This window comes from Manis pentadactyla, chromosome 11 (assembly GCF_030020395.1).
Source record: "Manis pentadactyla isolate mManPen7 chromosome 11, mManPen7.hap1, whole genome shotgun sequence".
Lineage (NCBI taxonomy): Eukaryota > Metazoa > Chordata > Mammalia > Pholidota > Manidae > Manis > Manis pentadactyla.
Window position 1 is genome coordinate 89,476,389 of NC_080029.1, and position 26,796 is coordinate 89,503,184.

At 41.2% G+C, this 26,796-nt stretch overlaps 1 protein-coding gene across 9 annotated transcripts in view; it reads left to right on the top strand.

Moving 5' to 3' along the window:
* The window catches only part of EIF2AK4 (eukaryotic translation initiation factor 2 alpha kinase 4), an 89,818-nt gene that overhangs the window by 32,257 nt on the left and 30,765 nt on the right, over positions 1-26,796 (top strand). For all 9 annotated transcript variants that reach the window (XR_005032364.2, XR_005032363.2, XR_005032368.2 and 6 more), the window contains 12 exons: positions 1,516-2,051; positions 7,986-8,092; positions 8,684-8,841; positions 11,515-11,945; positions 12,469-12,538; positions 14,495-14,578; positions 16,275-16,397; positions 18,243-18,347; positions 20,187-20,244; positions 20,993-21,072; positions 23,922-24,023; positions 25,406-25,459. Coding sequence is in view for 4 of the 9 variants with exons in the window: in XM_036923896.2 (XP_036779791.2) it covers positions 1,516-2,051; positions 7,986-8,092; positions 8,684-8,841; positions 11,515-11,945; positions 12,469-12,538; positions 14,495-14,578; positions 16,275-16,397; positions 18,243-18,347; positions 20,187-20,244; positions 20,993-21,072; positions 23,922-24,023; positions 25,406-25,459 (1,908 nt within the window). In the remaining 5 variants the exon portion in view is untranslated. The remainder of the gene's footprint in view (positions 1-1,515; positions 2,052-7,985; positions 8,093-8,683; positions 8,842-11,514; positions 11,946-12,468; positions 12,539-14,494; positions 14,579-16,274; positions 16,398-18,242; positions 18,348-20,186; positions 20,245-20,992; positions 21,073-23,921; positions 24,024-25,405; positions 25,460-26,796) is intronic.

Genomic DNA, 26,796 nt, shown 5'->3' on the forward strand with positions numbered 1-26,796 from the left:
ACAGCTCTTTTGACTGGTAACAAAGAGGGAATGGTATGAAGTATCTTTAACCAGAGGGGGCAATAGGGGGAGACCAGAATCTTTACCAGAGTTTTGTCAGCCCCCTGCTGCCGCTTTCAGAACTCTCAGGACCTGGTCAGAACTTCTGCAGCTGCTTTCTTTGCCTCCTTTCTCATCCTTTATTAGGGCATAAATGGCCATCTTTCACTGGGACTGAATAGTACTTGATTATGGTGCCTTTTGCAGTCTTTGAAATACTGCTTCAAAACCGAATTTTAGAGGACTGGAGAATTTTAAGTTAATGTACAATAGTGAGTTTAAGGAGAATATTTCATATTCATATTGCAATGTAATGTAATAGGCTACAAAAACAGTGGGTAAAAAATTGTGTTTGAAATGTATATTTTTGATAGAAAGAAAAACAAAGGAAATACCCTGAAATCATAAACAGTTGTCACTGGGTGGTGACCAGGTAGATAATTTACGGGTTTTCAGTTTTGTGCTAGTGCTTATTAAAAATTTGATAGTACATCTATAAATCAGGAAAGATTATTTTTAATTTAAGTTTTCTTTCTTCTGGTGGCCATATTGTAAAAATTGTTTTTTTACATTTCTTTTTATTGAGCTATTGTTGATATACAATATAATATTAGTTTCAATATGCAATGTAGTGTTGATGTGCAATGTAGTGATTAAACAATTTTTATACATTACTAAATGCTCACCCTGGTAAGTGTAGTTAACATCTGATACCACACAGTTATTACAATGTCTTTGACTGCATTTCCTATGCTGTCCTTTTCATCTTTGTGACTTATTTTGTGATTGGAAGTTTGTACCTCTTTAGCCCCTTCACCTACTTCACCCATCTCCCCAGCCTCCTTCCCTATAGCAACCACCAATTTGTTCTCTGTATTATGAGTCTGTTTCTGCGTTTTTGGTCATTTGTTTTATTTTTTTAAGATTCTATGTAGTGAATCTCGGTGAAACCATCTGGTATTTATCTTTCTCTGCCTGACTTATTTCATTTAGCATAATACCCTCTAGGTCTATTCATATTGTTACACATGGCAAGATTTCTTTGTTTAATGGCTGAGTAATATTCCATTGTATATACATACATCTTTATCCACTCATCTACTGATGGATGCTTCGGTTGCTTCCCTATCTTGGCTGTTGTAAATAGTGCCATAATGAACAGAGGGGTACATATTTACATCTTTTCAAGTTAGTGGTTTTTTCCCAAAAGAAATTGCTTTTGAAAGCTGTTCACTAATTTTATAGTATTTGTACACTAGGCTTTGAGAAAAAGAAGTTGAAGATCAACTAAATTGCTCCCATCTTTATGAACTATTAGGTTGACCATGTAGTTTAGGGGAGGATTCAGTTTTGACCATATTCCTTCTGTTCTCCTGTGCAAGTACATTTTCTATTAAATACTTCACTTCTGAAGTATTTAATACCAGTTAATGCTGACCAACTCAATATTATCTTACTGGTTTTTTCCCTTACCAGATTCAAGGGGCAGAAACGGAATTCAGTTCACTGGTAAAATTGAGCCATCCAAATGTAGTACGCTATTTTGCAATGAATCTCAAAGAACAAGATGACTCCATCGTGGTGGACATTTTAGTGGAGCACATTAGTGGGGTCTCCCTCACCACACACCTGAGCCACTCAGGCCCCATTCCCCTGCATCAGCTTCGCAGGTACGCAGCTCAGCTCTTGGCGGGCCTCGACTATTTGCACAGCAATTCTGTGGTGCACAAGGTACTGAGTGCCTCGAATGTCTTGGTGGATGCAGAGGGTGCCATCAAGATCACAGACTACAGCATTTCTAAGCGCCTAGCAGACATTTGCAAGGAGGATGTGTTCGAGCAAACCCGAGTTCGTTTTAGTGACAGTGCACTCCCTTATAAAACGGGGAAGAAAGGGGATGTTTGGCGTCTTGGCCTTCTGCTGCTGTCCCTCAGCCAAGGACAGGAATGTGGAGAGTACCCTGTAACCATCCCTGGTGACTTACCAGCTGACTTTCAAGATTTTCTGAAGAAGTGAGTATCATTGAGATTCTCTCTAATAGCATTTTACTCCTGTACTTTTGAGTGTGCATGAATGTGCTAAATATCTAAGTGATGTGTATAAGCTCGAAATTGAGGAACAGGGTTAGAGGTAGTCCTTTCTTCTCCCTGTTCTCTCCAAGCCATACCTGTTCTGTTTTCTGGCTTATGTTTTTCATTCCCATAACTCCCATATTCTCTTAAATTCACTTGGGCTGAATAAAAGATGTGCAAACCAGTGTTTGGGCACTGCCTGCTATACTGTAGGGAGTCCATAGAGATTGCTATGGGGAGAAAGACCCCAGTATTCCAGGTGGAAGGCCCTCTGTCTGCCTTTGCTCCTGGTTCCTAAGGGGTCAAAGACAAGGTGTCTTATTTAGAAAACAGCTTTAGGAGTGCAGTTCTGCCCCTTGTTCTTCATTCAGCCAAGACAGAATACAAATGGCTTCCTTGCTCTAGTGAGAGGATTTGGGGCACCTGTAAATTACAGTGCATGTTTAATTCTAGAGCCAAGTTTTATCCACACTGAGAGGTTTTCCTTGGGCCTAAAGTCTTTGTCCAGGTCCTTCACTTCAGTGTTTTCTAGTTGAGCATTGCCTGCCTTCTCAGTCCAAGTCAAACCTAGGTTCTCTCAGTTTCTCTGTTAACTGGGATGCAAGATCCCTTCAGCCTGGGTTTTTCTAGATGCTCTCCTGGTCCAGCCCTCCTGCATCAGTTGACCTGAACTGTTTTTTTCCCTTTTTGATACTCTGTCATTGTTTCTTGCTCTCTTTTTCCCAAACATTTGTTTTTATCTACTTCGTCCACTCCCTGCATTTCTTTTCCTATTCTCAACTATCCCAATTGCCATTTGCCCTGGTCCATATTATCATTTCCTGTCACCCATTGTCTTACCTGTCACCAGAGTGAAAGTAGCTCTACTTAAAAAAGATTCTGTGCACCATAAAACAGAAGTAGACATGATATACATGAAATTGTGGAAGGGAGCCAACTTTGATTCCTTATGCTGTGTTCTCTCCTTAAAATGTGTAAACATCTTAAGATTTCTAAAGAAGTCTTTTATTATTTCTCTTAAATGCTGTAGGGCTTTAAAAATATTTACATGCACTCTGATGAGGAGGTTGGCTGAAATAACATCAGGGGAAATACAGTGATAGAACCACTGATGGAAAGGTTCTTTTCATTCTTCAAAATGTCACCTCTAGCCTTCTACCCTTTCTTATTGGTAAAGGATAATTTAGCAAAGTTAGCAATAGTGTTATGTATTTTTAAAAACAACACTGAAAAGTTTAAGTGGAACATGTATTTCCCATTTAATAGCAAAATGACAGACTCGGTAACTAAAACTTTCCTATTTTCTTAGAGAATAGCTCTGTGCTGTGTCGGTTTTGAACTTGAGATCAGCACCATTTGTTGTGCTGTCAGCAGGGATGTCCTTCAGATTGCTTTGTGTATTCCTCTCTTCCTAGAGTGGTTGATAGACTGCGTGAGTAAGAGGGAGCTGCACAGTATGGTTCTACTACTTTGGCTGTCCAGCCCCAGGGAACAAAAGAAAAGAAACATTTTCACAAAGAACACAACCTCAGCAACATTTCATTTGTAACTATACTTGTTCTTATTAGTGAACATCCTTTGGAGAAAGGCTTTGCCTCAAATCAGTCTCTGTGATGGGAGAGCACAGACTGGAACCAGACAGCTGAGTTCGGATCCCACCATTAGCCCTTACTGGCTGACTTAAACTCCCTACCCTGAGTTTCCTCCCTATAAAATGGGGATAATAGCACCACCTACCTCGTGAGGTGGCTGTGAGGATTACATGAGCTCGCCTGTAAGGTGGCCCGTGCTGAGGCGGTGTTCATTTTCATCACCATCCACACTGATGGGAACACAGATGGGATGTGTAAGTCTCCTTGCATTTCATCTCTTTGGTTTAAAGCTGGACCTAGAATTTGTCCCTGCTACTTATGGCCACTAGGATGTCAAAATTACTGGCTCAGAGAATTTCTTTTTAACTGAGATCTTGGTGGCTATAAAATCTCATAAAGGCAGAACTCATTCTGCGTGTGCTTTAAAATTTTCTTGGTTCAGTTTATGGTAATGTTCATCACACTGACTGACACATTTGAGTTAAAGTTGATGTTCTTCAGAAGCCCCACAGGGCATGTATAGGGTAATATTCACTGCATCATTTTTGGTACTAGTGAAAAACTGGAAATAACCTAGATGTCCAACAGTAGGAGAATGAGTATTTACTGTAAATACATTCTGGTAAGTTCAAAAAGACCTTTAAGTACTGGCTTAGAGAGATACCTAAAACACATGGTATGTTACTGTGATTTATAATAAATATATGCAGTTGACCCTTGAACAACATGATTTTAAACTGTACAAGTCCACTTATACATGAATTATTTTCAATAAATATATTAGAAAAATTTTTGGAGATTCTGACAATTTGAAAAAAACATTTTCTTTAACTTAGTTTATTGGAAGAATACAGTATGTAATACATATAGCATATAAAATGTGTGTCAATTGTTTATGTAGTTATAACCACATAAATGTTAGGTAAGGCTCCTGGTAAACAGGCTATTAGTAGTTAAGTTTGGGGGAGTCAAAAGTACATTTGGGTTTTCAGCTGTGCCGGGGCCAACACTGCTAACCTCCACATCATACAAGAGTTTCAGGCCTGGAGCTCCTAAAACGACTGGAATTTCCTAAGTGATTGGAGCGGCCAATTGCCTGTTGTTATGTTAGTGAGGTGACTTTAGATGTATGTGAAGATGGGGGCTGGTTGCCAGGGTTGGAACTTTCCTGGAGGGAGTGGCTTTCAGGACCTCCCCAGAGGGAAGAGGGCCTGGAGGTTGAACTGCCCGCCAGTGGCTGATGATTCAATCTACTGTGCCTATGTAATGAAGCCTCTGTAAAAACCCAAAAGGAATGGGTTCAGAGAGATTCTGGGTTGGTGAACACATGGAGGTGCTGAGAGAGTAGCACCTAGAGAGGACGAGGAGGCTCTGTGCCCTTTCTCCGTTCTTGTCCTGTGCAACCTGTGCAAGTCTTCCATCTGGCTCTTCCTGAGTTACATCCTTTCATAACAGACCCGTGATTAGTAAATAAAATGTTTCTCTGAGTTTAATCAAACCAGGAGTTTGGAACCTCTGATCTATGCAGCTGGTTGGTCAGAAGCACAGGTGTGAATTAAAAGAGTTCCTGTGGCCAGGATTCTCACCTGGCCCTGGTTGGCTAGCTCACTACACACGTGTGGGCAATACATTGCTAGTGACTCTATATAAAGAGCCCTGCCCAGTGCTCTGGGTGTCACAGTGGCATGGCTGCAAGGCTGCAGGAGAACAGGGTAGAGGCTGGAGTGGTGGCAACGCCGAGGACAGAGGCCCAGAGGACGGCTGTGCCAGTAGAGAGGCCCAGAGGCAGAGCCCAGCTTGCTGAATGCAGACTCACTCCGAGTGGATGGGATTTTAGTGACTGACCTGCCACCATGGAAATAAAGTTGGGTATAATGCTTTCACCCCAGGAACATTCTACTGTCATTTCTTTGGTCACACTGAATCCATAGTGAGCTTGTCCAGGGCTGAATCCCATTGGCAAGACAACAGGGAACAGCATGGACTTGGGATTGGCATCTGATGAGGGTGGGTGGCAGTCTGAATGGGCTGAGGGCCTTAACCTATGGGACCTGATGCTGTCTCCGGGGAGATAGTATCAGAATGGAGTTGAATTGTAGGGCACCCAGCTGGTATTAGAGAATTGCTTGGGTGTAGGAAACCATCCCCCTTCACAGTGGAATTGGGTGCAGGACCTTTTATGTGGTCAAATGAAAAGAAAAACAAGTTGAAGAACAGTATGTGCAGGATGATGTCCTTTTTAAAAAATCAATATCCACAAACAAAATGATATCTTTTGTTTGTATGGTTGTCTCACCTGAGGGTTTCAGCCCCAGGTAAATTCACTATGGATTCGGTGAGACTGAGAAATGACAACCAGAACATTCTTGGGGTAAAAGGGTTTATTACCTGCCTTTATTCTCCCGGTGATAGGTGAAGCTCTAGAATCACATCTGCATCCAACAGTCTGCAGGCCTGTAATCCTCCTTGTCTCTGCCTCTGCCCAGAGCACTGGACAGAGCTCTCTATATAGTGACTCAGTCAATAACAGCTCATTGCCTGTGGGTGTGGAAACAGTAGCCTAGCAGTAGGCCAGTTACAACATCAGGTAATTTAGAGTCAGGTGAGGATCCTGGCCATAGGAACTTCCATTTTCTCCACAATGGTTGTGTGTGTATATATGTTAAATGGTTAGATACAAGTCTGGAATGATACACATTAGAGGGAGGAGAGGAATTGGATTGAGGTAGGGGTTTGGTTAAAGACTTTATCTTTATCAGTAATGTTTTAATATTTGCAAGGAGAAGGTATTTGTTTTACTGATATAATTAAAATGTATATTTAAGGGAAAAAAACAGCATCTTAAACAAATGCTTTTACTGCATCTTTTACCTTTTCAAGGTATGAAATTAGGAGTGCTTTGGTCTGTAGTGCTGTGACAGAAATAGTGTTACTCTTTATAACAGTTGCTGTTACCACTTTATAGGTATGGGTTTTACTTCCAGAATTCACAGTGGTTGTTGATTCTTTTAAACACATTGTTTATAATTGGGTCAGGTGCTACCAAGCCCTGCTTGCTCCTTGTGTCATTGTCACAAAAGCCAAGTAGTTTAGATTATTTAGAAAAGTGGACTGTGTTGGATTGAAACCACCTGGACAGTTTACTTAAAGCACAGGTTACTGGCTAAACCCCCAGAACTGCTGATTTGCCAGGACTGGGCTGGAGTAGAATTTGTAGGTCTAACAAATTCCCAAGTGATACCGATGCTGCTGATCCCGATATGAGAACCTCTGGTTAAAGGTGTGGCTTTGTTTTCATTCCTTAAGGACATTAAATAGTAAGTTAATAGATTCAAGGAATAAGACTTAAATTATGTGGTAAAATATGGGACTCTTAAAAAGTAATTCTTAATTACCAAGTTACTTCCTACTATAATGAACAAGCTGCATCTGAAGTTTATCACCGGCCACCATCTGATTTGCTTTTCCTTTAGAAAGCTTCATTTATGGCTAGGCCCTAGAAGGGCTTAGGTGTGGCAAGTCATTAAACTATTAGTGTTGGTCCCTCCCTGCCTCTGACCCGCAGATAAGGGAGGAGACACGATGAGATATGGAAGATCTGAAAGGACCAGCCAGGGGACTCAAGGCTTAACAGCGCAAGAGTGGTGCTGAGAGGACACCTCTCATATTTATTGATCAAATGGTTGTTAACAACAATAAAATTCTGTATAGGGGACTCAATACACAATCATTAATCAACCCCAAGCCTAACTCTCAACAGCCTCTAATCTTCTGAAGCATAACGAACAAGTTCTTACATGATGAACAAGTTCTTACATAGTGAACAAGTTCTTACATCGTGAACAATGCAAGGCCAGTCATATCACAGAAACTTTCGGTTTTGATTACGCATCATGAACTATAAACAATCAAGTCATATATGATTATTCATTTGATTTTTATACTTGATTTATATGTGAATCCCACATATTAGCCACAGTGAACATTCATAACCTACTTGTGCTATCTTAGACTTTAAAAATATTGTTACATGAGGGTCTTTCTACTTCTTGATACTGTACTTTTTCTGATTCCCACTTATACCTGGTAATCAGCATGTAAATCCTGCAGGAATGTTTATTAACTTAAATTCACTTATGAGTACCTTTTGGCCCATAAGTAGTAGCATGAATTCTCTAATGTTCATCTTTAAAAAATAAACCCACAGTAAATACCTTGGATGAACTAGCTTAGTGTTTGTTTTCTGTGTTGCTGAGATTCTTTCTTTCTTCCCTCCACTGAGGTGTGTTTGCTTGGATGACAAGGAAAGATGGAGTCCTCAGCAACTATTAAAACACAGCTTTATAAATCCTCAGCCAAAAATGCCTTTACTGGAACAGAGTCCTGAAGGTGAGTCTGTTACGATTCTTTTTTGATAGCCTGGCATAAATTACTGTGAAAGTATACATAAACCTAAGACTGGAAGGGACTGCATGGATCATCTGTTTGCTTTATTTTACACTGAGCTATGCATAAATACATTAATTTAACGTGTGCTGTGTGTATGGAATGTTCTGCCATCCTGGTCTCTCCAGTCTCTACTGATGGAGTGTCCATTGGTATAGCCTCTTAGTGTTTGGAGACCCTTCTTGTCATGACCCCCTTCACTGCCATGTAACTTCGTTTCCCTGCTGCTACTCAAGGAGCAAATGAAGGGAGCTCAGTGGAGATGGGGATGGATCAGCAGGTGAGGTGTGGGTTCTGCCTCTGTTGTACAGTCATTTCCTTACCCTCTGTCTCAGTTACCCCACCTGTAAACTGGGGCCGTTGTAGATTTCTGCCTTCTTTAAGGAGGACAAGGTAAGGAAAAGTAAGTCTGCTGGGTCAGAGGTACTTTTTCAAACTAGTGGCTGGGGCCCCTTCAGTGCTTGTGTCACTGTTGAATACTGTAGCTCTTCCTGCATTTCTAACACCTCATTTGCCTCTCTTGTTTTATCTCAGATTCTGGAGGACAAGATTGTGTTGAGACTGTTATCCCTAGCAGCCAGCTCCCCAGCGCGGCATTCTTCAGTGAGACACAGAGACAGTTTTCCCGGTACTTCATTGAGTTTGAAGAATTACAGCTGCTTGGCAAAGGAGCTTTTGGGGCTGTCATCAAGGTGTGTGGTGGACTTGTCGCCAGTCCCTTTCAGAAGAGCTCCTTCTCTTTTCCATTCTGTATTCTTAGGGACTTCTGTTTTGAGAGCAGGAAGGGAAGTGAATGTGAACATTTGAAACTATGATCATTGCCACCTTCGTAGAGTTAAAGGCTTTCTTTAAAGTTACACTGGGCACCTTAAGAAAGGTGCAGTGCATTAACATGCAAACCCCACAATTATCATAGTACTTGTGGAGTCAAGACCTGTGCACGAGAAACAGTTCTGTGTGCTTTGGTTCCGAAAGGAAATTGTTCTCTTTTCCTCCCATTTGCTTTTAGTGTTGGTATAGATAAAAGGTCTGCAAGTTTAGAGCTGAAATGTCATTCAGACTAGGAAATGGCCCCAGATAGTCTTGAAGCGTTTTATTTTCTAGCTCTTCGTGAGATGGAAAGTTAGTGATATGCTGTTCCAGTGTGCTGCTGTTAGGTCATCCCTTCTTCATTCTAACCTATTTGGGTGACTTATTTTCTGCCCCTTGAGGAAGATTTCAGCTGTTTTATATCATTTTAAGCATTTTGTTTGACTTTAGGAGACCCAGATTAATATGGTATTATTAAATCCATATGCGATATATGTTGTCTTCCATGTAAGAAAATGGCCCACCATCAATAGCACATGTTTACTTAGGATTCTGAGTATTATTAGGAAGCATTACTAGTATTACTGTGGAAGGCCTTTTACACAAGAAAAAGAATTGAATTTGTTTTTCTGCAGTAGTCAGAGACAGAAGGACACACATAAGCAAGTTTCCCAAAAGGAAGTTATAGTGTCATGGGAAATTTTCAGCTTTCTTCTTGAAAGTAGAGACCTTATGTAATCAAACGAATGAACTATGGGCAGACAGGTATCCTATGTCAGGTGACAGGTTATCTTTAAGATGAGTGGGTGATTGCAGTATACATTATCGCTTTAACTCACACTGTAATTTTGATCAAGTCCTTTAACTTCTTTCTGTTTTAGATTCTTGAATGCAAAACTTGATCAAGCTTCCCTTACCGGTACTTAAAAATGATCAGTAAGCTCATATAAGCTTATAAAAAAACTTTAGTAATTTAAGCCCCCAAGCTTTTCCTATAGTTTCTCCCGGTGTGAGAACCTCAGAGCCCTCACACCCCATCTCTATCTACAGGTTTGGGGGCAAAGCATTCTGCTCAGTGATCTGGCATTTCACTAGCAGTTGGACCCATTACTGTTTACGTCCCTTTCCTGTTTAATGAATTCCTAAGAGTTTTCCTAGCAAGCTCCACACCCCAGTCAGTGATTCACACTGTGCATGACGTATAACTGAGACGTAAGATTGAAAGATAATGCGAAGCCTTGCCACTGTCTTTTACTCTATTACTGTGGCAGTAAAAGAACACAGGGCTGTCACTGTTTTGGAGCATATTCCACATTTCAGGTTGTGTGCCAGGTGGCTCACAAACCTTGTCTTTCAGTCTTGAGACATTCTTATGAAATAGGTATTATCCCCTCTGAGCACAAACTGAGGTTCAGAGATGTTAGGTAATATGCTTAAGGTTACTATCTCCCCTGAGATGAAACCAGCATTCACACCAACACCTGTTTTACTCAAAAGCGTGTTTCTTGTCTGGGTGCTCCTTTGTCATTCCCAAAAATAGTTACTTAGTATAGTTAAAAGTTATGAGCCAAAACAAGTGAATGATGCTCTGTTTTGTCTCTTGTAATCAACTTTTCCCCTGCCCATGGCTAAGTTGTTGCTTTTCATCACTTCAGTTAACCTGCAGGATTGGGACAAGAATGTTCCAGGGAACAAAATTCTATAAAAGTTACTTCCATTTGCATAGTGAAACTGCCTATGTTGAAGGATGGTTCAATATAGAATATGGAGACTTGCCTTCAAATCCTTTTCACGTGTTTTTGTGTGTGTGTGTTCTTAATTGCATTGTTGTAGTCTCAGTACATTATATCAATTGTCAGTCTTCTGTCTTAGTAATAAAATCAATGGCAGTAATTGTGTTACTACCAATTGCTTTTACTTAGCACCTTTCTGATACAGGTGCTATGCTCACCTCATTTCATCCTACAGTCTCACCTTTGAGGTAAAGGAAATAGCATAAATGACATTTTATAGATAAAAAAATGAATTTCAAGGAAATTAAGTCATTTGCCCAAGTTCAGCTTTTTAAGTCAAGAATTAGAATTTGCACTCAGGTCTGTTAAAAATTTTAGAGTTTAGTTTGTGTTTAGTGATTTTAAAGTGTTGTTAAAACAAGGAGAGAAGCTAAAATCATCTGTGACTTTACATTAACTTTAGAAAATAATTATTTTTAAAACAAGGTTAAAAAAACAAAGTTTACTTAGATATCAGATGTGATATTGGGAAAGGCAGGGATGTAACTGCCAATTAAAATAATGATTAAAATGGAGGTTGTTTTCCCCAGGGACTGTTATTAAGGTGAATAGGTCTAGTTTGGGGTGAGAGGTTTTCTGTTACTGACAGTCAACACCTTCAGCCTAAGAGTTTCAGGCACATGTGGTTCTTCACTGCAGCTGTTGATTCTCACTCCAAACTAGGGGGTCTCTTCGGGAGAGGTGGGGAGACGCGGTGCAAACGCGGGTCTGCGCGGTTCCGAGTGGCTGAAGGGCCCGGCTTCGCCCCCTTGCCCGTTGCAGGTGCAGAACAAGCTGGACGGTGGCTGCTACGCGGTGAAGCGCATCCCCATCAACCCGGCCAGCAGGCACTTCCGCAGGATCAAGGGCGAGGTGACGCTGCTGTCGCGCCTGCACCACGAGAACATCGTGCGCTACTACAACGCCTGGATCGAGAGGCATGAGCGGCCGGCAGGCCCGGGGACGCCGCCCCGGGACGCGGGGCGCCAGGCCCGGGACGGGCGCGCCTTGGCCGGTGCGCCGGCGAGCGACTCCGACGGCCCCGACAGCGTGGAGGCCGCCGCGCCCCCCCCCATCCTCAGCAGCTCGGTGGAGTGGAGCACGTCCGGCGAGCGCTCGGCCAGCGGCCGCTTCCCCGGCGCGGGCGGGGGCTCCAGCAGCGACGACGACGACGACGAGGACGAGCCCGGTGGCGTCTTCTCACAGTCCTTCCTGTAGGGGCCCAGGGCGCGCGTCTGGCTAACCCCGCCGAGCTCAGCCAGGGAGGGGAGGGGAGGCTCGTTTAGAAACCGCTTCTGTTTACATGCATTGATATGTGAAATCCAGTTTTAGAGAGTAGCCAGATTCCACGGAAAGGATTTTTCCCTACTATCTTCAAGAGATCTCAGAAATCCAAGACCTGGAAAATGGGAAAATAGAAATTTCTTCTGATACCTCGTCTTAACACATCTAACAATTTTTTTAAGAGCATTCTATTAGATAAGGGCTTTCAACTCTGTGGAATGTTTAAGAACTAATTTGGAGTCTTGACAAAGGGCCAACTGCAGTTCTCGGTTACCAAAACGAGAATTATGAGCCTAAACTGAAGTTTATGTTAGCAGAATCCACCCTGGTCGTTTACTTTCATGGCTTTATTTTATTGTATCCAGTTGGATACAGTTTATCATAACTCTCAGCTATTGAATTATGTAACAGGGAATTTGGTTTCTTTAGTATTTCTCTATTTCTCTTTTTAAGACCTGCTTCAGATTCTGACAGTGATATCATCTTTGACAATGAAGATGAGAACAGTAAAAGTCAGAATCAGGTAAATATGTAAATAGAAATTACACCATTTTATTCATCATGGGGTAGGTATGTAAGAAAACTAACGGATGTTATAAATCTTAGTCAAATAGTAAATCCTTAATATGATATGCAACATAGAAACCGTAAATTTTAAAACATGAGTATTTAAAATATATGCTACTCACATGTTCACTCATAGGCCTTAATATATCCACATAACAAAACATGCTTGCTTCTAGAAGAGAGGAGTAATTTGGCATGCTGCTGATAGTTATGGTTTTAATAAAATCATCTAGAGGATCTGGGGAAACTAGGTGGTTATGGATGAAGATTGAGTATTAATTAATTGAGTAAATAGCCTGATTGTGGAGTTTTATAGGTCTCCCTCACATCAGTTAATCTAGCTTACTTATTCTCGTAAACCATCCTCTAGAACAGTGTTTTGACACTGGGTCATGATCCTGTAACAGGTTATGAAATCAATTTTGAGGGTCGCAATCAGCTTTATTTCTAATACTGTAAAGAGGAATAGAGAATACCAAAATGTATCACATTAGGGAAGGTAAATTCTATTTGTAGAACTTGTCTCTCATGAGAATGTATACTGGGTATGACATAAAAAATACATTTCTTTGTGTGGATCATGGCCTGAAAATTTTGAGAAACACTGCTCCAGGCCTTGGACCTCACTCAGTTCTGCATCTTCGTCCACCGAGGCCCACAGAGCCCCTCAGGGCTGGTGCATGGAGTTCGGGCTGTCAGTTGCTGCTGCAGAGAAACCTTCTGCAAAGGGGTTGGATACAAACACTTTGTTACCAGGAAGAAAAACATAATTTCAAACAGTTATAAAGGTGCATTCATAGTAGGTAAAGAAAAGTCTATGTGTAGACTCAGATACACAGTTGAGTTTAAGGGGGTTTGAATGCATTAGCCAGCATTTTTTATAAGTACTTTCCTTTTCTATTAAAATCACCTTAAATTTCTCTCAGTTTAAATTTGTAAGTTATAAATTTAGCCAGGAATAACAGCATGTGTGATCTAATCTACTGCTTTAGTTTTAGCATTTGTTAATGGATATAATTATTATGGGGGCACCAAATTTATAATCCTGGTTTTGCTCAGTTAAGAGCAACATCCCACAGGCATTCTATTTGATGGTTGACCTCCCAAGAGACTGATAATCTAGAGATGATCCCTAAAGTATGTAAATGATTCAAGAATAGAACCTGATAATTTCCCAAGTAGAGGTTTTTTTTTTCTTTGATGAAGCAAAAATGTTAAAATGTTTCCACAGAAAAACTGTAAATCAGAATAATCAAATACTACCTAATGGTTTTTCCATACTTGGGGAGGGGGAAGTGTTTAAATACATTTATTAGAAGAAAAAACTGTTACTGTTTTTTAAAGGGAGCATGAGTTAGAAAGTAAATCAGCTGTAGGGGACAAACCTGCCAGCCATGTGGGTAAGTAGCCAGAGGATCAGTTGCTCTAAGTGGCTGCTGGGTGCTTGTTCTCCAGTGGTGTAGCCCAGAAGGCAGTGTGCCCTTTGGTGGTAGAATCACATTTAAATTGTTTTTAGCTAAAGACAGATTTTTTTGTCTTCTGTTTCCAAAGTAAGCCTCAGAGGAAGACATTTGTAGTAAATATTAAAATATTAGCCTGTGTACATGCTGCTCTTCTTATCTGTAGAAAAATAGCAATAGTAAGAAAGTTGACTTGTAGTCTTTCTGTAGATTACACAATTTTAATACCTACCTGCTTCCTATTTTCCCCATCATTATTTGGTATAGTGACTGACTGTAAACTATACAGTATGTTCTGCTAATAGCAAAATTTCCTTTTAAACGCTATATGCATTTAAAGGACAATGGTTGTGTTCTGCTCACTGACCTCCCCTCTGAGGCAATGAGGCGGCCATGTGTGTGGTTCACTTCAGCTCCCAGTTTTGAGTTGTCCTGTGTTCCTTTTGGGTTAGGATGACGACTGCAATGGAAAGAACAGCTGCCATGACAGTGAGCCGTCGGCAACCACTGAAGCTGTGCACTACCTGTATATCCAGGTGAGGCCCTGGCATGCAGCCTGGAGACACAGCAGCTCCTGGTAGTTTCTGGTGGGTCTCTCAAAAGACTAGAGCAAGACAATGAGCAGAAGAGGGCTCACCGGCACTGCAAAAGACTAATTGGCCTGAGAGGATCACATCACGGAGGCCCTTTCCCCCAGCCTGGAACTCACCGTTTGCTGTGCCACAGCAGGAAGCGGCATGGGGTGGTGGCTGTGGGCTCTGGACTCAGGCTGTTCATATCCTGGATCTACCAGTCACAGCTGTGTGAGCTTAGACAAAGTTCTTCAGCATTCTGCCTCAGGTTCCCCATCCATAAATTAAATAACAGTAGGCATCTCAGTGACTTGTGAGTAAATAATATGTGTGATAATTAGAACCATATCTGAGTCCCATTAATGCTAGACTAGTTTCTGTACATGTACAGAAACTCCACTTTGTCTAACAAGTTGAATCTGGACCAGTCAAGTATGAGGCAAACACCTCCTCATATATGAAGGAGAAGCACCAACATGGGTTTAGGCCGAGTGGCTTGTCCCAGAATCTCCGGGACAGCAGCCACAGGCAAACCAGTTGCAATGAAGCATTGCTAAAGGGAAGCTTTGGCCTGCTCACACGCCTGGGAGCAGCGTCCTGAGGGGCAGTAGTAAGCTCTGCCAACAGAGGGGTAGCCACAGACCAAAGAGGAAAACTTGCCTCTGTCCCCTGTGAACAGGGCCATCGGCCATTGTTGGCATTTTCAGTCATATCTGCAATAAGCAGGTCTTTGAATGTGAGCTACAATACTGTGGGTAACAGTGAACCCTAGACAAGAGACTAATGAAGTGGTGCCTTCCTGGGGTTGGAGCTGGACTTAGTATTCCCTTATAGACATCTCTAGGTACCACTCATGATAAAGAATTTTTCTCCGAGACTGCTGTTGAGTATCTGCACGCCATTCATCTGTAAACGAGCACAGTGGGACCGAGTGCATAGGGAAGGTGCATCCATTGGGCAGTAGATTGTGTGGGAGTCAGAGGCCCTTGTGAAGCCTGGAGGATGAGGCAGAATTTGTAGATGATTCTGAGCATGAGAAGATATGCTTGTCATTTAAAATGACATGCTCCTCTTAAAAATAATAAACCCTTCATGAGAAATCTCGGGCACTACTTTGAAACATACAGGCCAGTTTGATAAACCAAATGCTACTTGTTGATGTAAAATTTAAATGATAACTGCATTTTTTTCCTGATTCATTAATACATTGGAAAGGATGCGATAAATCCCATGAATGTTTTGATATTTATAGTATCTTGTTCTAGACTTGAAGGTCATTGTCACTAATTTAATGTACAAGTAAGAAAGGCTAATAGTTAGCCCTTCTTGGAAATTTGAGTTTGGAAGCAATCTTGTTAAACAAATAAAATTTTACTTAATTCTCAGTTTTTCGTATTATTTGTGACAAGGATTTTACACAAGTTTTATTTTTAAATAATAATATGAAAAATAAAAGTGGTTATGTTGGGGTACTAAGATTATGCATATTTCCCTAAAATTTTCTTTAGTACTGTTGATTTCTTTTAAAAATCAAGCCTTTCCCGTACTATTTAAAATCTATGATACATGTTTTAAAATAGAAGATGACATGAATTACAGTTGTCCTCCTTGATTGCAACTCTGTATAATCAAATCCTGCCCGGTTTGTTCTTGTCCGTAGATGGAGTACTGTGAAAAGAGCACTTTGCGTGACACCATTGACCAGGGGCTGTATCAGGACACCATCAGACTCTGGAGGCTTTTTCGAGAGATTCTGGATGGATTAGCTTATATCCATGAGAAAGTAAACTTGCAACATTTCATATCTGAAAACTTAGCTTTATATAAAATCATGACAATAAAAAAATCAAATGTGAGACTGGAGAGAAAGAGAAATAGAGGGTAAATTTAAACTATGGGTATATTGAAATAATCTATTTTTATAGAAAATAGAGCAGTGTGTCAGAAGACAAGAAAATAATATCAAGCATTGAAGAAAACACTGAAGGTTAGGACAGGGGTCAGCAAACCCCCTACCTGCTCTTGGGGTCAAATCCAACCTGCTTTTGGACAGCCTGTGAGCTGAGAATGGCCTGTGCATTTTTAAGTGGTTGTAAAAAAGTCAGAAGAAGAATGTTTCATGACATGTGAAAATTCTGTGCAAGTCAAATTTCAGTGTCCATAAAAAAGGTTTTACTGGAACAGAGCCATCCTTAGATTCTGTATTGCCTGTGACTGTTTTTGCACTACAGCTGTAGAGCTGAGTAATTGTGACAGACTGTGTGGCCTGTAAAGCCTAAAATATTTACTACCTGGCCCTTTACAGAAAAAGTTTGCCAGCCTCCAGGTCAAATGTGCATGGAATGCGAGGATGATTCTTTGAGTAGTTTAGAATAAAATGAGGGTGATTAATACATGCCAAGTTCCTTGGTTCTAACTGACTGGTGCTGCCCTTCCTAGGAACATGGAGAAACCAGAAAGTCCTCTAAGAAGGGTAGGGATGAGACTAAGGAGCTTGCCACAAGTATGCAATGTCATTTTAAAGCTAGAAATTGCCATTACAATGTAAATACTAATGGACCTACCTTCAAGATGAAACACTGCTTACCTTGTAAAACGGGGATCATCTAATGCATTGATCAGTGTAAATATGCTTTTTTCCTTTGCCTCAATTTTCTTGAACCTTAAAATGTTTACCATATTTATACTGAAAATTCAGGACTCTGATTTACACACATTCTAGTTTATAAATGATTTGGAGAAAGCAGAATTTGTAAAGTTGAAAATAAAAGTGAGTTATAATGAGGGCCATTAGAACTCCATTACTATGATATTGTCCTGAGGCCCTAGAATCATGCCCCTTGTTCTCTTTCTCGATGTAATTTGTTCAGTATCTGTTAATCATTTGCTGGATATCTTAACACTGTGCCACACTTGGAAATACAGAGAGGCACAAGTATGTGACTAACCCCATACGTGAGAGGGACTCCCTGTTTTTTGAGGGGATCAAAATTTGCCTTCATGTATTAGTAAAAGAAATCAGACAGTAATGTATTGTTATTACATTTAGTTATTTCCCACATTATAGAACCTGAAACAATAAGCATTGTGAGGATGCCATTAGGAAGGGAAGAAAGCAGGGTTCACTAACAAATGACCATCGAGCACTTAGTTTGTGCCATAGTTGCAAAATTGAGTTATTAGAATAACTGGGGAAGTCTTCATGAATGAATTGGCACTTGTAAATGTTGGTATAATTCAAATGAGTACAGAAACACAAGAATTTCCTAGGCTGGGAAGATGGTGTGAAGAAAGGAATAGAAGAAGGTGTGAAAGTGGCTTGTGTCTCCTGGAGCAGAGCAGTGGTTTGTGATACAGCAGGGAGAAAGATAATTGTGAACCAGGTTGAAGTGGGCCTTCAGTGCCACGGGGAGCCGTCTGGACTTGACTGATTGGGACTGCCAGCAAGTAGACTGGGGGATGGTGGCAAGGTGACTGGCAGGACAGGAGACAGCCTAGACCAGTGTGGTCTGGAGGACTGCTTTATCTGATTTTCACCATTAGGTTGGCCTTTCATATTAGGGAACACATTAGAACAATAAGCTGTGGTTGGGAAACAAGTGTTGGTTTCTTTGTTCTCTTCCATCAGGGAATGATTCACAGGGATTTGAAGCCTGTCAACATCTTTTTGGATTCTGATGACCATGTGAAAATAGGTGATTTTGGTTTGGCAACGGACCATCTAGCCTTTGCTGTGAGTATTTTTAGACTCTGCCTGAAAGTGGACCCATGTGCCTTGATTGTCCTGTCTTCTAACACTTTCATGATGAGTTCATTGAACTCTGCTATGAAATCCCCAGGAAATTACACAAGTCTGAAGGGGCGAGCTGCAAATCATCTGTTAGGTTTTGAAATTGTGAAGACATTTCAGTGCATTTCACTTGAAAGAAATAAAATTATTGGTTATGGTATGTAGGTTAAAGGCATATAATATTTTATGAAATGACTTGGTATTTTGTACTGTGCCAGGCACTGGGATAGATGCTTTACATTTGAGGGGCTTTCAGTTAGTTTAAAGAGAGAAGGCTCAAAAACATGCCAGCAAGAGAACCAGTCCTAGATAGCATCTAATTCAGAAGGTATTCTTCACACCCCTTTAGAGGAGTTGTTTAACATACAGAGCTGGAATACTGTGAAGTGAAATAGTGATACAGAGTGAAAGACTAGAAAATTTACATATGGTTACGAGGATCAAGAAAGGTTATCAGAAGAACACACCATTTTAGATGGGCCTTACAGGATGGGTGGGAATCCAGCAGGCTGAGACTCTGGGCAGGGTAGGGGGGCCCAGAGGGAAAGAACAGCATGAGCAAAGGCCCTGCAGTGAGCAGACGTGATTGAAGGTCAGCATTCAGTCTGGTTGGTTGGAAGCATGAGCTGTAGAGGAGCAGAGAGAGAGAATGCTGGGTGGGTGGGGAGTCTTACAGGTGGCAGGCTTTCCGTGCTAGAGGGAGAGTTTACTTGCAGTATTTATTCATAAGCTGGGTATTAGGCACCAAAATCTGTAGCAAATGCAGTTAATGCTAAGGGTGGTTGGAGAAAGAAAATAGAATTTAGATTAATGGTGAGAACAATTTTAGGGGCTAAATTCATATGTGAGGTTAAAAGGAGTTGAGAGGGAGAAAGTAGAAGGGGGACCTTAAGGACGTGGTGCTGATCAGAGCAGCAGGGCATTTTGAAGAGTGCCAAGATGAAGGAAAGGCCAGATGATAGGGACTTGAACCCAAACTAAAGAATGTAACTTGATGTCTGGAGGCTGTAGTAGAGTGAGGAGATAAGAGCACAGGCTCTGGAGGCCCACTGACCTGGGCTGGAATCCTGTCTCCACCATGCTGGGTGTGAACTTGAGCAAGTTGTGTAACCTTTCCATACCTCATCCAAAAAATGGGCCAGTGCGAGTGTCTACTGCAGAGAGTTGCCAGCAGGATAAAATCAGAGTACAGGTAAAGCACCTGGAACGGGGCCTGGCACTGAGAATGTTAGAGCTGCTGTGACTGACGGCGATGCTTATAACAGGAACCTGTGGAGTGTAGTCGGAAACCTAGTGACTTAGGGTAGCATATGAGATGGCGCTATCACCAGTGTAGTGGAGAAAGGTGAGGCTACCTAAGGGGTGTTAGCAGTGACTGTGGAATACACTTGGTGACCAGCCTCTAGAAAAGAAGAGTAAAAATTGGCCCAGTAAAGGCAGTGGGAAAGTTAGAAAGTCTGTTGTGAATATACTCTTACTCTTCCTATGAAATAGATTGTTTTGCCATTAGTGATATGAAAATAAATAGGTTTCTGTATTGGGGTTTTCTGCCATGAAGAGAGACTTCTGTAGTGAATTGCTCTTCTTGATCTCACTGGATTTCTGGTAAGCCCTGCATTGGTGGGTCAACTAAACAAAAAATATGTAAAGCTCAAAGCATTACTACAGTTATTCTAGTTTGTGTGTGTTTTCTTTCAGTCAGTCTTCATTTAGAAATGGGTAGGGTAAGCCATTCCTGTGGAATAATATAACATCCTAATGTTTGGCTTACTTTATTTTCAGGCTGATGGGAAACAGGACGATGCGGCAGGAGAACACTTGATTAAATCAGACCCTTCAGGTAAATCCAGAAGACTGACTAATTAGTACATTAAAAACCATACCACAAAATTTCTTTTTTTTTTTCTCTTTTTTTTTTTAACATACAAAAGCTGTTCATAGATAGTGTATGCAACTTGAGTGCAGAGGAAAATGATGTACACCTGTGAAACCGTCATGGTAATCTATGCCATGACCATACCCATCACCTCCGCAAGTTTCCTACTGCCCTCTTAATTATGGCTATTATTACTAATTTTTTGATAAGCATACTTAACAAAAGATCTATCCTCTTAAGAAAATTTTGTATGCAATATAGTATAAAATTCCTTAATCTGAAATCAGTTTTTCATTTGTAAAGACTTTATGCTAAAGCAAATTATAATCACTAAATTAACGAAATTATGAACATGCTTTAATTTTTTTCCCTTTTCACTATTGGCTCCCTTGGGCAGATGGCTAGGCTTCCCTGACCCCTGACCCCACCTGGTAATGTGAGGTCACCTCCTGACCGGGGCCATCTGGGACCTTGCAGCCTGGCACTGCCCCTCTGCAACAACAAAGACCACCTTGTGCAGAACAGTTTGTGTGGCCACATGTGACTTACAGTTAATCCCTTGGTGAAATGCACACTGCTGCTTCCTGTGAAGAGTGGGAACAATGAACAGATCATGCCTTACTCTTAAGAAACCTTTTTTCTTTTGATAAAAATTTGCCTTATATCTAAGTTCTGTTATTGGAAAGGCTTCCCTCCGCCTTCTCCCACACAGGTCATTTGACTGGGATGGTTGGCACTGCTTTATATGTAAGCCCAGAGGTCCAAGGAAGCACCAAATCTGCCTATAACCAGGTAAAGGGGAAGCTTTCTGGGGAGGGAAAGGTCTCAAGAGTGAGATAACAGTATGAACATCAAGTTCACAGCGTGTGGGATTTAGTTACCAGCTGAAATAGGAACATTCATTCACTCAATATATATTTGTATGTATATTAAATGACTGCTCCGTATAGGACACGTGATGCCCAAGGACAGTGCGTGAGGCTGGCACTGCATGTGCCAAGGAGCTTGCAGTCCTTCCACCCATCCACAGATTGGCACTAACCTGGTCCTGGGCCAGGTCCCAGAACACGGAACAAGTCAGTCAACTAATAAGACATATCTTATGCAAGCCCTCAGGGAGCTTATCCTTTAAGGCAAATAAGTAAAAAATGAAGTAATCACAAATTGTGTTAAGAGCTAAGAAGAAAAGGAATGGAGTCCAGTGACCAGAGAACAGTTGGAGGGGCCATTATCTTTATATAGACTGACAAGAAAAGGCTTCCCCAACACAATGGCTTTCAGGATAAAGGAGAAAAAGGGACAAACCACACAAAGCTGGGGGCTGGAGCATGCCTAGAAGAGAAGAGGGGAGCAGAAGAAGTAGCATGCATAGAGAGAGGAGTCTGACAGCTAGCTTGGCACATTTTAAGACAGTCAGAAAGAAGGTCAGTGTCGTGAGCAGTGCAGGGAGATGCCTAAGGTGAAGCTGGAAGGGAAGGTGGGGGCGACGGAAGCAGGGCTAGCTTCGCCGCGGAAAGGAGTGTGCACAGGGAGCCTCCAAAGGCCCTGGAGTGAGAGAATCCACTCCAGCTGCTGCTGGAAGCTTTGCCGAAGTCCAGGTGGAGCAGCTGATAGCTGGAACCAGAGGCGGCAGTGGAGGCGGGGACACGTGTGCTCCGAGGACTCACTGTGGAGGAGAGTTGACAGGTTTTCCTAATGGAATGGCTGTTGGGTGAGGAAAAGGAAGGAAAATAGGACAGTGTTCGGGTCTCTGCCTGCAGCAGCTGGGGCAGGAGAGGAAACCCAGGTTAGGACACGGGGAGAAGGAGAGGTGGTGGCCCGAGAGTTCCTGTGGGGGCACGTTAAGGTTGAAATCCTGATGGGAAATCCAGCTGGAGATTCGTTGTAGAGACCAAGACCTGAGTTCAGAAGAAAGGTCAGAATTGGGGGTATACATCAGCGTTACCAGCACTCAGGATTCAAAGCCATGAGACTAGATGAGATCACTTAGGGCAAGACTATAATACTATATTTAAAAAATTTATTAGGTGGGCAGTTCACATCAGAGCATATTTTCAGGCTTGCCATGGAAACTCAAGCCTGGGTCTTGGCTGCAGCTGGGAGCTCTGGGCAGTGACATAGGGGCGGCCCAGACCTCTGGCTCACTAACCAGCAAGGGTGAGGATGTAAGGAGATGGGCAAGCACACGGTGCAGGCGTGGGGGCACCTGTTGTGTCAGCTTTCTGAGTTCAGTTCTCAAGAGTGTACTAAATCCTTAAAAGGGCTCTACCCTTTGACCCAGCAGTTCCACCTTTTGGAATGTGTCCAAAGGAATCAACAGGAACATCCAAAAAGATTGGCATAAGAGGGGTTCATCACAGTATTATTTATAACAATGAAAAATAAGTGTTTAAAAATAGGGAACTGGTTCATGATGCGTGATCAAAACTGAAAGTTTCTGTGATGACTGCCCTTGTACTGTTCACCATGTAAGAACTTATTCACTATGTAAGAACTTGTTCACCATGTAAGAACTTGTTTGTTATGCTTCAGAAGATTGGAGACTGTTGAGAATTAGGCTTGGGGTTGATTAATGACTGCATTGAGTCCCCTATACAGAATTTTATTGTTGTTACAACCATTTGATCAATAAATATGAGAGATGCCCTCTCAAAAAAAAAAAAATAGGAAACTGGTTAAAGAAATTATGGGACTTCCATGTAATTGAATACTGTTAAAATCATGTTTTAGAAGCCTGTTTTTGAAAAATGATACACTGAAAAATATTTAATGTTAAGGGAATAAGTTACAAACCATGGTATGGTTCTCATTTTACAGTGTGTACCTGTGTGTATGCATTAGAAAACACCCAAAATGGGCATATCTTTGCCATCAGTAGTAAATATCAGTGAGCAGTGGGATTATGGGTAATTGCTGTCTTTATTTTTGGTGCTTTTCTGTATGTTCCACACTTTTTACAGCCACCACATGTAGGAAATGGCACATGAATGTTTTTAAAACTTTGGAGATGACTGGTAATAATTAGAGAGGCTCTCCTACGGATGCTCGAGTCCAAATTCATTGAAGAGTTGCTCTTGAAAGTGGCTCCTGTACCTGTGTGCTGTTGCCCCGAGTGGCTCCCCACCTGAGACACTGCACCGACTTGCCCTTTTTCTTTCATTACGCTTCCCTGTTTTGTTAGGACTAGTCACATGCTCTTTCTCCTGTGCCATTCTTCCTCACTGGTAGGGCTTTGCAACCAGATGCTGACCTCTGCTATCAGCTGCACGCTTTGGTCTGGGTTTCACTCATATGGTGATGAGTAAAGATGCAAAGCCAGTTCTTTTGGCAGATCTCGGTTGTCCTTGCTCCTCAGTAGCAGCTCTCAGTGTTTGGCCAGTGGCTGTCTGTGTCTGTGTATGTGTAGCGCAACTGGTCACCATTAGTGTTCAAGGAAAATGTTGAGAAGTCATGCCAAATATTCTATCTCAGCTGTACTTTATACCTGTAATTTCTTAGACGGAATCAAACTTTTTATAGCATCGCTTGTTCTTCACTTAAGTGAACTTTATTCCAGCTAATCAGTATTCATCCTATAATTCCCTGGTAAATTACATTTTTCATATCAAGGCTCTCTAAATATGGTTCTTTTACCTCCTCAGAAAGTGGATCTCTTCAGCCTGGGAATTATCTTCTTTGAGATGTCCTATCACCCCATGGTCACAGCCTCAGAAAGGATCTTTGTTCTCAACCAACTCAGAGATGTATGTATCTGCTGTTCTAGTGCATCCATTTCTAGTAACCTGAATCTCATTGCGGACATCAGAATTCAATGCAGGGTGTTTTCCTGTTCTTTATTATATTAAAAAGGTGATCCTACTGCAGTTTTCTGTATTTCTAGTTGAAATCTACCTCTGCTTACACACCTCCATGGATGAGAAACTTTCCTCAGCTTTGTTTATTTTTGACAGTCGTACTTGGAGAAATTGCTAGGTTGTGGTTACTTTTTAAAAATTACTCTGATTTATCCTGAGAGGTCTACTCTTGATTTTAAAAGAAAGGAGGAATCCAAAAATTCTGTGTGAGATCAGTACAGTTACAGCAGTGGGAATGGGTCATAATGATCATGGATATTCAGTTCTAAAAATCAAAAGACCCCAGCTAAGTGGACCTGGTATAGTAACGCCTGAGGAGCACCACCATGACCAGAGTTAAAAGGGGTCGGGAAGAATATCAGCTACTGGAATTTTTTTCCCAGTAGAATTTCCGCTTGTGTTGCTGGGATTAATCTTGCCTCTGTTAATGCCCCAACTAAAAGGGACTAGTGCTGACAATGTGTGGGGTCAAGGATGCCCACTGGAAATGGCATTAGGTGAAAGTGGAGAGTGAGGTTTGGGGAGGGTGATGTAGATTTACATATTCACGAGCAAGAGGTCTGAGAGCCTTCCCCTTCCTGAGCAGAGCGAAGCAGGAGTGTCCATCAGTTTAAGTCGTATACACCATAACTAAGAATACTCTAGATATTTTGGAAGACAGCTGAATTATTTTATTGCCAGTGTAGCATGGGCAGCTGTGTGCATAAAGTATAGGAATAAACAAAGTGATCACCATGTCCTTGCCTTGACTGGAGTGCTCTTAAGAGGATTAAGTTCCAGAGGAACTGCTTCTCTTTCATCTAAAATTCATGTTTATTCTTCCATTTCAAGAAATCTAACCTGTTTAGTTAATGTTATGATTGGGGTCTTATTTGCCAGAAAGGTGAGAACTTTTCAGGAGATAGAGGTTTCAGTATTAATGTTCTTTTCTTACCCTGGGTTAGTGGTTTGGTATTTGGCCTTTTTTCATCTGTGTGTTTAAATAAAGCTACTTTGTCTTTCTCTGAAATCTAAAATTAGATTTTAAAACACTTTGCTTTCAGATGAGGAGGTGCTTTCTATTACCTACGTTTTCATTTGGGTGAAGTTTATTAAAATAATATGTATGTTCTTGGAAGAAAGGGCATCAGGTTTCAAGAAGATACTGCCTCAGTCTTCTGTTGGTAGCAAATTTTCATTTCTGTATTTGATTTTCTTTCCTCTGGTGAATAAATGCTTTCACTGTGGCAGTCTGCCAAGCCTTTGCTGATTTTAATATAATATTCTTTTAGCCCACTTCACCAAAGTTTCCAGAGGACTTCGATGATGGAGAGCATACAAAGCAGGTAATTTTCTGATGCTTTAATTACTATGTCTTCACACTTGGATGTTAATTACTGTTTTTCTTGTCTTTCAATTAGTAATCTTCTGCCACTCATTCTCTTGTGTCCTGGGAACAACGTGGGGGAAAAAAATCAAAAGATGAAGCACTTAAAATGTTATTAGACTCAAAATAAGACAAAAAATGCCAAGGGCTGGCATAGAAAATTAACAAACTACAGGGCTCTTTTGTGTGGTTCATTGTGCTTTTGAAGTGTTATTTGGAACCCTGACTCAGCTGTTGGAAAAAAAGAGAATGCTTTCATAGCTCATTGTTTTAGATAAAACGTGGAACGTTAAAAAAAAAGTATAATTTTAAACCATAATTTCCTGTTTTGCAATTGAAGTAGCTCAGATTATAAAGGGAAAGACTAGACAATTAGAGTATCTCAAAGCAAAATAATTTATCCTCCATATTATGGATATGAGTGTGTGTATATATAGCTCATGTCACAGGTTAACATTGGCATCCAGCTAATATGGAAGAATTGTTATCAGTGAATGTGTGTATGCACACCTATCATGCCTTTCTTCTGAGTGCTGGTTGTGTTTCGTGAAGCCAATATGGAAGTTTTATTCCTTAAACTAACTTTTCTTAACAATTATAATCAAGGCAAAATACCTTATTTAAATTATTTACATTGAACACAGCCACCTACCTAGAATATTGCATTAATTTGCCATTTCTTGCTTATTGGTTTTGCATCTGGATGGATAAGTCTCTTAACTTTTCCAGACTTTAATTTTCCTTGCCTGTAAAATAAAGGGATTAAGTACCCTTTATTTATATTAGGACTAACATCCTATAATTCGGCAGTGTTTAACATGATGTTTATTTTTGCTCAGAGGGACCCCTTCTGTTCTGCCTCATCTAATTAGTGAAGATTCATTAGAAAACTGAATCATGTTCTACTGCTTTTGTTAGCCTATTACCATCTATTTGAACTGAGTCGTTCCCTATGTTTATGGATGTGTAAGTAAATGTTCATTTCACAGCCTTTCCCTGGACCATCAGTCTTAGTCGTGCATCCACATGTTGGCAGCTCTGGCAGCATAGCAACTTTCTTCACCTACCAACAAGAGAGCAGCTGTACAAACCATTTCTCTCTCTTGTTCTGTCCCAGGCACTGGTTAGGAACCTTTGAGCACCAGCATTTGGGCTACGTAAAACTGGCACCAAAACCACAATCACTGCACCTCCCACATCACACTCATTGCTTTTAATCTGAAAGGAGGCCACATAGAAAATGCTTACAGACGGAATACAAAACAGTTGTTGCCACACGCAGAAATTAAGCAGTAT